The sequence below is a fragment of the Pan paniscus genome, chromosome 2 (assembly GCF_029289425.2).
Source record: "Pan paniscus chromosome 2, NHGRI_mPanPan1-v2.0_pri, whole genome shotgun sequence".
NCBI classification, from domain to species: Eukaryota; Metazoa; Chordata; class Mammalia; order Primates; family Hominidae; genus Pan; species Pan paniscus.
In genome coordinates this window covers 123986429-123998543 of record NC_085926.1, presented here as the reverse complement: position 1 = coordinate 123998543, position 12115 = coordinate 123986429, and the positions used below count along the sequence as shown (strand labels likewise).

Here is a 12115-nt window from a genome sequence, read left to right as displayed (position 1 = left end):
AGCAGGACAATTTGATTTGGACTTTAAAGGTAATGTAGCAATTTCCAGGATGCCCTGAAAAGACGTGAACATTCCAAGCAGAGGGATTTGTGTGCGAAGATACAGGTGAATGATAGTGTGCATTTGTGGAAAGTGAGAGACAGGGGTGGCCGCTGTCATGGAGACAGTGATACTGGGCAGGAGTGAGGGGCTCTGTCTACTCTGCTCAGAGGGTGTGCTGTGCACTGAGTGTAGCAGGTGTTTGCTTTATGTTAAAATGAGTGTCTTGCTGGTTTTATTGAAGGGTAGCATAGACACGTAGGAGAGCACACAACTCCTGTGCAGCTCCATGGACCACCTCAAGGTACAGGGGCCTTTGCAGCCCCACCTGGGGCATCCTCAGCAGAGCCCCAGCAGAGTCCTCTGTGCTTAGTCATCTCAGCCCCACCTCTGACTCCAGTGCTGTGGGTTTGCGTTGACTGTTCTTGACATATGCCTGTGTGTCTTTGGGGTTCATAGGACTTATGTGTTAGGTATACTCAGGAGAGGAGTTGGCAGTGAAGGGTTACAGGTGGCCGAGTGATGGGGTCATATTTGTGCCACAAAACCCACCCCAGACAGTGGTGTCAAAGATGACCCCGAGGGTGAGGCCAGAGGAGCAGGGGAGAGCTGGGGGACTGTGGGCAGAGTTCAGAGCCCCTCAAGTGCAAGAATCATTATTTCTGATGATTTCAGCCTCCCCAATGATTGATATAGGCATCTTTACAGTGTTGCTGGAGAGGGCGGTGGCAGAATTTAAAAGTTGTGATGACTTGAATGTCAGATTGGGGAAAAGAAGGTGTTGAGTCCTGGCTGGCAGAGCAGGAAGGACACGGGTGGCAAGGAGAAGTTTGGAGATTTGGAGTTTGAGGTGCTTGTGGGGTGTCCAAAGTTCAGCCAGAGTTGGATGGGCAGATCTGATGCTCACAGAGACTTCTGAGTCATAGACACTGGGAGGCACCCACACAAGCCCAGGGTATCAGTCAGTGTATTTGCTATTGGCTGCAGGTAACAGGAAACCTAACTCAAAGGGACTTTAAAAACAAAGACACTGATTATCTCTGTAAAGAAGTCTAGAGATAGGACAGTGCCAGAATTGGTTAATTACTGGATTAACAGTGTCACCCAGTATTTTTTCACTTTACATTTGTATTAGTTTGCTAGGACTGCCATAACAAAATACCACAGAGGAGGTAGCTTAAACAATAGAAACTGATTTTTTTCCGCAGTTCCAGAGGCTGGAAGTCTGAGATGAAAGTGTTGGCAGGGTTGGTTTTTGAGCTTTGCAGATGGCCCTGTGTCTTCACATGGTCTCCCCTCTGTGCATGTCTAGGTCCTAATTTCCTCCTCTAATGAGGATGCCACTCATACTGGGCTAGGACCCACCCTCATGACTGCATTTCAACTTAATTATCTCATTAAAGACAGTCTCTCCAAATACAGTCATGTTTTGGTACTAGGCATGAGGACTTCACCATACGAGTTTTGGGGGACACAGTTCAGCCAGTGTCCATAGACTTTAGTCCCGTCACGGTTGTGTGATACCCGATGTGACCAGACAGGACTTCTCAGGTCTCACTGACCAGTCATAGCAACGTCTGGCAAGGAGGATGGGACCACCGTGCATCAGGATTCAGCTTCCCCCCCCGCCCGTCTTCCGCCCAGGCTTCCTGCTGAAAGCCCCGGGAGCATGGAGCAGGTGGGGTGTCTGCTGGAAGATAGTGCTGTGTGCACAGTGGAAGGGTACTCGAGCTGCGGAAGGGAGAGGGTGTGAGGAGAAAGGAGAACTGAAGAGAAAGCAGGAAGGAAGGTCGGTATTAACATGGTCAGAAGGAAGAAGAGGGGCCGAGATGGGGTGGATAGTGAGGTTGGCACAGGACTGGGGGTGGAGGCCCAGAGGCCAGGGGAGAGGGTACAGAGCTGTGCCTGTCAGCAGGTGCTTTATCCGTGGAGGGGAGGACAGTGCCACCCTGCAGGGAGAGCAGCAGATGGGGCTTACCCATCAGGAGGCCACCACTTCCTTTAGGGAGACGGTGAGAGCCATAGAGTTGCAGCACTGAGGGTGATGGGTGAGAACAGGCACTTGTTCAGAGGTAGTAGTGCTCAGAGAGCAGGAGGAAGGCTGCTGGGTGGCGCAGGCTGAAAGGAGGAGTTTGCTGTGACTTTGGGGTTGGTAGGTGCCGGGTCTTGGGTATAGACAGAGAGAGTGCCCATGAGCACGCTGGGCTCCACAGGACGTTAGGGAAGGTGTGGGTGGTGGTGCCCAAAGGCCCGCTGGGGAGTACTTGATGATGGCCTTGGTTCCCCTGCTGAGGACGGAGGCCCACCCTGTGTGGAGGGTGTGCAGGCTGAGAGGACAGCTGCACAGAGCTGTGGCCAGATGCCACCAGGAGACTGTGAGGCGTGGGAGGACACCCTACCTGGTGGCATTGTTTTATTCTCAAGTTTTAAGAGAGGGCAAACTCAGAACTCCATCAGAGCTGGAACTGGATTCTGAATTCCACAGCCTGGTAGATAAGGTACAGGAAGAAACTAAACAGTGCTCATCTTCCTTGGTCTAAGAGCAGAAAGGAGTCTTAAAGGGCCTCTGGTCTGATCTCTTCACCTTCACGCCTGGTCAGGCCTGTTGCTGGGCAGCTTATGGATGACTATCCAAGTCCCTAGGGGCTGGGTGGATTTGCACATCTTTACACAGCTCTTGCCTTGTAGGGGATGGACAGGGCCTAGATCCCAGGCCGCCTTTCTCCTTGATGACGAAGCAGGGATTTGTTTCCAGGTCTAGAATTCCAAAACCAGGAGAAGCTTCTAGTGTTAGGCGTCAAAGATCTCAGCAGCAGCCAGACAGGCAAAATAAATCAGTAGGATCAGGTGGGGCATTAAAACTGATTTAGGGGAACATCTAATTGCACATTAAACAGTTAAGAATTGTTTTCACCTCTGCCAATAAGTGTTTTCTCTTCCATTTTCCTTGAAGCATGAATCCCTTTCATCTGTCTTTGAAGTTATTGATTTTTCTACTTTTAATGGGATAGAGGCATATTCTATCTGTTTTTAAAAACCCTGAGCCCCACAGGGTGCTCAGTGGCAGCAGGCACGCAGTCCCTGGACCTGGGGGCAGAGGGAGGCAGGGCCTGCATGGCCTGTGTGAAGATCATTGATCCCCGGTAGAGTCAGGGCCCTTCCTCAGCCTGGCCGTCTTGTGGGTGTTTCTAGGCCTCCCCATTCATGAGAAATTCCCCAACTTTCTCATCCGGGACCTGTGCATGCCTCTACAGAACCCATGGTGCAGAGCACATGCAGCATGGCTGCCACCCGCTGGCCTCCAGCCTGGCCCAGCCCCCAGTGTGCTTACGGCCGCTGATGCTGATTCAGTTAACAGCACTAAAAGGTTTTCACAGCTTCATTTATTTCTGTTTAGTTTAAAGCCATTTAAGAAACTACTTAGTCCTATTTGTTCATTTTATAGGGAGTGAAAAGTGACTTGCTGAAGGTTCTCTCAAGAAATTTCCAGAGATTTGCTGATGTGTGTGTTTGGCTTATCTCCTTACTGTTTCCCTACCAGCACTGGCCTGTGTTTGTGGAGGTGAAAGACCTTTTGACATTGGTGCCGCCCCTGGTGGGCCTGAAGGGGAACCTGGAGATGACACTGGCATCCAGACTCTCCACAGCTGTAAGTGGACACCTGGACATTCGAGGCGGCCACAACGTGAGGCAGGCGCGTCCCTACCACCTGGTCTCCCCTGGCTTGTGGGCGGTGGGTTGGATTCTCCAAAACAATGGATATTTCTGGGTTTTGTTACCTCATCATGCTGTCCCTTGTCCCTCTCCCAGCCCAACGCCTTGGCTTTCCACTACCAAACTGGATGACTGAGGGATGTGCACAACCCTGTTTGCCCCTGTTCCTCCTTTGACCTAAATGTCAGTGGGTGCCTTGTGCCCCGAGTCTGCACACCGCCCTGCCACCTGCATCCACCTGGACCCTGAGCTCAGCCCCATCACACATTCACACAGAAGCCACGACAAGCAATGCAGACCTGATGGAGGGTTCCATGGAGGAGACAGGAAGGGTTTGTCACCCAGGTTAACCTTTCTCAGTGGCTTCTGCTCCCCAGAATGGCTCCCTGAATGCTTGATCACTGGAGGTGTCTTCTCTGGGCTCTTGAACCAACACAGTTCCTAGCTTTACCAGCTCTTCTCACACCTTCCCAGCTATCCCAGGAGACTGAAGCTTTTTCCCTTCTACTACACAGAATGGTTTCTCCCTTTCTCTGATGCCCATGTGATATCCTGTAGGTGACAAAGACTGTGGCAAGAGGAGGTTGTGGTGTGTTCAAGGATCTGAGAGGACAGCAACGTAGCTATAGAGTAGAGGGCAGGTGGGGTGGGGGCAGAGGGCTGCCGAACATGAGGCTGAAGAGATAGGTGAGGCGCAAGTGGCTGAACAGTGGCCCCAGAGATAACCAGGTCCTGGTCTTGGAACCTGTGGATGTTAACTTATAGGGAAGAGGCCCTTGCAGAGGTGACTAAGAGAAGCCCCTTGGGATGGGAGATTGTCCTGGATTATACAGATAGACCCAGTGTAACCACAGGGGTCCTTATAGAGAGGAACAGAGGGACATTTCAGACGAGAAAAAAGGCCATGTAGTGGAAGCAGCATAAGAGAGGAAAGATACTGTGCTCCTGGCTTTGACGACAGAGGAAGGGCCGTGAGCCAAGAGATGGAGCTCTGTGTGCTGGGAAAGAGAAGGAAACAGATTCTCCCCTAGAGCTTCCAGAGGGAGTGAGGTTTTGATTTTGACCCCATAAGACTCATTTCAGACTCCTGTCCTCTAGAACTATAAGAGGATAGATTTCTTTTGTTTTAAGCCACTAAGTTTGTTACAGCAGCGAGAGGAAACTAACACATGGGGCCAGATCATGTGGAGCCTTGTGGGATGTGGAAATGTCTGAGCAGCTGGTAACATGATACAGCTACACACATGCACACACAACTCATGTATACACATGCATACGTGTGTGCACAATTGTTTTGGTCAGTGTTTGGGAGGGAAAAAAATGTTGATAGTAATCTCTGCCATGGAGGCATTTCAGGTGTTTGTTTCATAGTGTTTAACTGCATTTTTTTTTTGAGACAGTTTTGCTGTGTCACCCAGGCCAGAGTCCAGTGGCATGATCTCAGCTCACTGCAGCCCCTGCCTCCTGGGCTCAAGTGATTCTCATGCCTCAGCCTCCCGAGTAGCTGGGATTACAGGTGTGTGCCATCACACCTGGCCAATTTTTGTATTTTTAGCAGAGGCAGGGTTATACCATGTTGGTCAGGCTGGTCTTGAACTCCTGACCTCCAGTGATCTGCCCGCCTCAGCCTCCCAAAGTGCTGGGATTATAGGCATGAGCCACCATGCCCAGCCCGTAACTACATTTTAAACACTTCTCTACAATGATCGTATCTCAGTGTTTTAATTCTCTTAAAATATGTAAAACATGAGAGGAAAAAAAGAACTATTAATGTAATTCTTGAACTTCCAACCTCGTGATCCACCCGCCTTGGCCTCCCAAAGTGCTGGGATTACAGGCATGAGCCACTGCGCCTGGCCATATTAATGTAATTCATTACAACAGTCTGTCAAAGGAGAGCAGACACATTATCATCACAGTAGAACCTTCAAAGGTTTTACTTTGTTTTTTTTTTTTTAAAATCAGTCTTAAGGTATAAATTGATAACAATAAAAACAGAGGGTTTAAGTGTGCAGGTCAATGACTTTTGACGAATACATACAGCTGTGTAGCTGTGACCCTAGTTGAGACACAGAACATCTCCATCTCCCTGGAAAGTTCTTGTTGCTGTTGCAGCCCACTCCCCTACTCCATACCGGCCCCCTTTGATCTACCTTCAATCTCCATCTATTAGTTTTGCCTTCAACTCCTGTATGTGACTTACAAAGATACTCTTAGTGCAACTTGAAACAGAAGAATATTTTATTTATGTTGTTCTGTGTATTCATAAACTAGGAAAAGAAAGTAAGAGTCTTAAATATTGGAAAGGAAGAGAAAAACTTATTTTATTAGTGATATGCTTGCCTTCTTGGAAAATCTAAGCAAATCACTTAGAAAACTGTAAAACAAATGGTAAAGTAGGCCAGTTTCAAAACATCTAAATGAAATAAAATATATACATGAACATACATAAACATGTCTCTATATACTCCCGTACACACTGGAAATAGTCGTTTATAAGGTATAATTTAAAAAGAGATTCCCTTCAAGCTATTAACCAGTTTTTAAATAGTTTCAGAATAATCCTCAAAACAAAATGGGCAAAACCTATACAAATAAACTACAAAGCTTTATAAAGAGAAATAAAAATTTGGAGAGAGAAGTTCCTGAATGGCAAAAGTCAATGTTGTAAAGTTATCAATTCTCTTTCTTTTAGCTTATAAAATTAATACAAATTTTTCTAATAACTAGTGATGGTGAGCATCTTTTCATGTGCTTATTGGCCGTTTGTATGTCTTCTTTGGAAAACTGTCTATTCAAGTCCTTTGCCCATTTTTTAATTAGTTTTTTTGGTTGTTCTGTTGTTGAGTTGTAGTTCCTTATATATTCTGAATATTAATCTCTTATCAGTATATGCGTTGCAAATATTTTCTCCAGTTCTGTAGGATACCTTTTTGCCTTATGTCCTTTAATGCACGGAAGTTTTTAATTTTCATGTAGTTCATCTATTTTTGCTTTTGTCACCTGTGCTTTTGGTATCATATCAAAGAAATCATTGCCAAATCTAATGCCTTGAAACTTTTTGCCTATGTTTTCTTTTGAGACTTTTGTAGTTTGAATTCTTGTTTAGGTCTTTGATTCATTTAGAGTTTATTTTTGTACATGGTGTAACATAAGCATCCAACTTCATTCTTTTGCATGTGGATATTTCGTTTTCCCAGCTCCATTTTTTTGAAGACTCTCCTTTTCCCATTGAATGTCCGTGGCACCCTTGTCATTTGACCATATATTTAAGGGTTTATTTCCAGGATATTTTATTCCATTGATCTCCATGCCTGTCTTTATACCATACCATTTAGATTACTGTAGCTTTGTAATAAGTTTCGAAGTCATCAAGTATGAGACCTCCAACCTTGTTCTTTCTTGAGATTGTTTTGGCTATTCAGGGTCCCTTAAATTCCATAGGAATTTATAAATGTATTTTTCTGTTTCATCAAAATACAGCATTTAGTTCTTGTTTGTTTGTTTGTTTGTTTTGAGACAGGGTCACCCAGGCTGGAGTGCAGTGGCATGAACCTGGCTTACTGCAACCTCTGCCTCCCAGGCTCAAGTGATCTTCACACCTCAGCCTCCTGAGTAGCTGGGACCACAGGCATGAACCACTGCACCTAGCTAATTTTTGTATTTTTTGTAGAGACAGGGTTTCACCATGTTGCCCAGGTTGGTCTCAAACTCCTGAGCTCAAGCTATTTGCCCATTTTGGCCTCCCAAAGTGCTGGGATTACAGGTGTGAGCCACTGTGCTGGCCAGCATTTAGTTTTTTTGCTTAAATATTTTAATGTTCAGGTTTTGATGAGATTGTATTAAATTTGTAGATTCTTCAGCTAGTATTGACATCTTTCTTTTCTTTTCTTTTCTTTTCTTTTTTTTTTTGAGATGGAGTTTCGCTCCGTCGCCCAGGCTGGAGTGCAGTTGTGCCATCTCAGCTCACTGCAACCTCCACCTCCCAGATTCAAACAATTCTCCTGCCTCAGCCTCCCAAGTAGCTGGGATTACAGGCACCTGCCACCATGCCTGGCTAATTTTTGTATTTTTAATAGAGAAGTGGTTTCACCATGTTGGCCAGGCTGGTCTTGAACTCCTGACCTCAAGTGATCCACCTGCCTCGACCTCCCAAAGTGCTGGGATTACAGGCATGAGCCACCATGCCCAGCCTAGTATTGATATCTTAACAATATTAAGTCTTCCAGTCCATGGATATGGTATGTCTTTTCATTTATTTGTGTCTTCTTGAATTTCTTCAGAAACACTTTGTGGTTTTTAGTGTACTAGTCTTTTGCCTTCTTGGTTAAGTTAATTCATAAGTATTTTATTCCTTTTGATGCTATTATAAATGGTATTGTTTCTTAGTTCTTTTTTGAATTATTCATTGTTATTGTATAGAAACGCAACTGATTTTTGTTTGTTGATTTTGTATCCTTCATCTTTGCTGAATTCATTTATTATAAAAATTTGTGTGTGTGTGTGTGTAATCTTTAGAGTTTTCAGCATATAAGATTACATTATCTGCAAACAGAGGTAATTTTACTTCTTCTTTTCCAATTTGTACACCTTTTACTTTTTTTATTTCTTGCCTAATTTCTCTGACCAGAACTTTTAGTAGTGTGTTAAAAAGAAGTAGTGAAAGCAGGCATCCTTGTCCTGTTCCTGATCTTAGAGCAAAAGTTTGTCTGCCACCATTAACAGTGATGTTTACTGTGGGATTTTCACATATAACCTTTATTATGTTGAGGTAGTTTCCTTTTATTTCTAGTTTGTTGGGTGTGTTTTTTTTTTAATCACAGAAAGGTGTTGAATTTTGTCAGATGCTTTTTCATCATGTGGTTTTTTTCCCCCCATTGATTCTGTTAACATGGATTGATTGATTTTTGTATGTGGAGCTATCTTGTATTCCAGGAACAAACCCACTTGGTCACGGTGCATAATCCTTTTAATATACTGTTGTATTCAGTTTATTAGTATTTTTTGAAGATTTTTGCATCAATATTCAGCAGATATTGGTCTGTAGTTTTTTCTTCTAGTGTCTTTGTCTGGCTTTGGTATTAGGGTAACACTGTTTCATAGGATGAATTTGGAAGTATTTCTCCCTCTTCAATTCTTTGGGACAGTTTATGGAGGATTGGTGTTAATTTTTCTTTAAATGTTTGGTAGAATTCACTAGTGAAGCCTTCTGGTCCTGGGTTTTCTTTGTTGGGAGATTTTAATTACTGATTTCATTTTCTTAGTTTTCAGTATATTCAGATTTTGTATTTCCCATGATTCAGTCTTGGTAAATTGTTTCTCGAGGAATATATCCATTTCAATTAGGCTGCCTAGTGTGTTTGGATACAATTTCCTTTCTTGTATTCCTTTTTATTTCTGTAGAATCAGTAGTTTTGTCCCATTTTCATTTTTAATTATAGTTTTTTGAGACTTCTTTTTTTCTTAGTCAATTTAGCTAAAGGCTTTTGAATTGTTGATTTTTTTTTTTTTGAGGAACCAATCAATTCTTAGTTTCATTGATTTTTCTCTGTTATTTTTCTGTTCTCTATTTTATTTATCCCTGCTATAATCTTTATTATTTCCTTCTTTCTGTGAACTTTAGGTTTAGTTTGCTCTTTTCTTAGTTTCTTAAGGTATAAGTTTAGGTGGTTTATTTGAGGTCTTCTTTTTTTAATGGAATTGATTACAGCTATAAATTTCCCTTTAAAACTGCTTTCACTGCATCCTATAAATTATGATGTGTTGTATTTTCATTTTCATTTGTCTTGAGATATTTTCTAATTTACTTTGGAATTTTTTTTTGGACCCACTGGTTGTTCAAGTGTATGTTGCTTGATTTCCACATTTTTGGAGATACTTCAGTTGTCTTTCTATTGATTTCTAGTTTTACTCCCTTGTGACTGGAAAATATACTCTGTATGATTTTTTTTTTTTTTTTTTTTTTTTTTTTTGAGACGGAGTCTCGCTCTGTCGCCCAGGCTGGAGTGCAGTGGCGTCATCTCGGCTCACTGCAAGCTCCGCCTCCCGGGTTCACGCCATTCTTCTGCCTCAGCCTCCCGAGTAGCTGGGACTACAGGCGCCCACCACTACGCCCAGCTAATTTTTTTGTATTTTTAGTAGAGACGGGGTTTCACTGTGTTATCCAGGATGGTCTCAATCTCCTGACCTCGTGATCCACCCGTCTCGGCCTCCCAAAGTGCTGGGATTACAGGCGTGAGCCACCGTGCCCGGCCCTCTGTATGATTTTAGTCTTCTTAAATATATTAAGACTGGTTTCATGGCCTAATATACGATCTGTCTTGGAGAATATTTCATGTTCACATTTCATTGAGAAAAATGTGTATTCTTCCATTGTTCGGTGGAGTGTTTTGTATATTTTCTTTTAGGTCCAGTCAGTTCCTAGTGTTATTCAAACCGTCTTTTTCCTTACTGATCTTCTGTCTGGTTGTTGTATTCATCATTGATGATGTGGTATTGAAGTCTCCAACTATTATTGAACACCTCTCTGTTTCTTTCTTCAGTTCTGTCAGTGTTTGCATCATGTATTTTGGGAACTTTGATGTTTGGTAAAACGTGTTTCACTATTTGTAATTGTTCTATCTTTGGAATGATTTCATCCTTGTATCATTGCATAATGTCTTTCTTTGTATCTTGCAATGGTTTTTGACTTAAAGTCCATTTTGTCTCATATTAGCATAGCCACCTCTGCCCTCTTTTGCTACTCTTCGCATGGAATATCTTATAGCATCTTTTCACAATAAACCTTTGTGTGTCCTTAAATCTAAAGTGAATTTCTTATAGACAACATATAGTTGAATCCTGTTTTTTGTTTTGTTCTTAATCCATTCTGCTAGTTTTTGTATTTTGATTGGGGGATTTAACCCATTTACATTGAAAGTAATTACTGATAGGAAAGGACTTACCATTGCAATTTTATTTGTTTTCTGTGTCTTAATAGCTTTTTTGTCTCTTATTTCTTCCTTATTGCCTTCCTCTGGGGTGTTTTTTTTTTTGTTTTTTTGTTTTTTTTTTTGCAGTGATATGTTTTGATTGCCTTCTTAGTTCCTTTTTGTTTATATTTTATAAATGTTTTCTTTGTAGTTACCATGAGGATTACATACAACATCCTAAAGTTATTACAATTTACCTTAAACTGATAGCAGCTTAACTTCAATTGCATATAAAACTCTACTGTTTATAGCTCTGCCTCTGAACTTGGTTATTGATCTCATAAAGTATATCTTTTTATATTGTGTACCTATTAAAATAAATATATATTTTTGTGCTTTTGTGTTTTAAATGCTTATAAAATTTTTTACAAACCAATTTTAAAATAATACAATTTTTAATACTTTTTCGTGCATTTACCTTTATTGGAGAATATTATATTTTCATTTGGCTTCAAGTTCCTGTCTGGCATTCTTTCATTTCAACTTGAATGACTCTCTTTACCATTTCTTGTAGGGCAGATCTAGTAATAATGAACTCCCTTAGCTTTTATTTAGGGATTTCTTAATTTTTCCCTCATTTGTGTAAAATAGTTTTGCCAGATATAGAATTCTCAGTTGACAGGTGTTTTTATCCAGCACTGTAAATATATTAATATTACCTCTGGACTGCAAGTTTATGCTGAGAAATCCACTGATGATTTTATTGAGGATCTTTCGTATGTTATGAGTCTCTTTCCTCTGTTGGCTTTGAAGATTCTCTTTTTGTTTTTGACTTTCAAATAGTTTGTTTATAATGTGTCTCAGTATTGATCTTTTTGAGTTTATCCTACTTGGAATTCATATACCTTACATTTCTATATTCATATCTTTTTTTTTTTCAAATTTGGGAAGTTTTTGGCCATCGTTTCTTCAAATAAGCTCTCTGCCCACTTATCTCTTTCCTTTCTGGAATTCCAAATTGTATGTATTATAATTGAGTGTTCTGTAATTCCCTTAAGTTTTATTCACTTTTCTTAAATCTTATTTATTTTTGTTCTTTCAGACTTGATAAATTCAAATGACCTGTTTTCAAATTTGCTCATTCTTCAGACTTTTAGAGTTTGCTGTTGAACCTCTGTAAAGAATTTTTCAATTCAATTATTGTTTTTTTCAGTTCCAGTATTTCTGTTTGGTTCTTTTTTTATGATTTCTGTTTCTTTGTTGATATTTTCATCTTGTTCATATCTTTTTTTAAAATTTCCTAAAGTTATATGTCCTTTAGCTCACTGAACATATTTAAGACAGTTGCTTTAAAGTCTTTGCAAGCTCAAAGACTTTCTTTAGGGTCAGTGTCTGTCAATTTTTTTGTTCCTGTGACTAGACTGTGTTTCACTTTTTTTTGGTATCCTTTT

The 12115-nt window shown here is 41.5% G+C and overlaps 1 protein-coding gene across 9 annotated transcripts in view; it reads left to right on the top strand.

Moving 5' to 3' along the window:
* Positions 1–12115, top strand: part of SLC41A3 (solute carrier family 41 member 3) — a 77725-nt gene that overhangs the window by 29489 nt on the left and 36121 nt on the right. For 4 of the 9 annotated variants that reach the window (XM_055110381.2, XM_003815229.5, XM_034957258.1 and 1 more), the window contains one exon: positions 3581–3688. The exons of 1 other annotated variant lie outside the window; for it this stretch is intronic. In XM_055110381.2, the coding sequence (XP_054966356.1) occupies positions 3659–3688 (30 nt within the window). In that variant the 5' untranslated portion in view covers positions 3581–3658. Of the gene's footprint in view, positions 1–3580; positions 3734–12115 lie in introns of all 9 variants that reach the window. 4 more of the 9 variants (XM_034957254.3, XM_055110380.2, XM_034957257.1 and 1 more) reach the window with 1 other exon arrangement.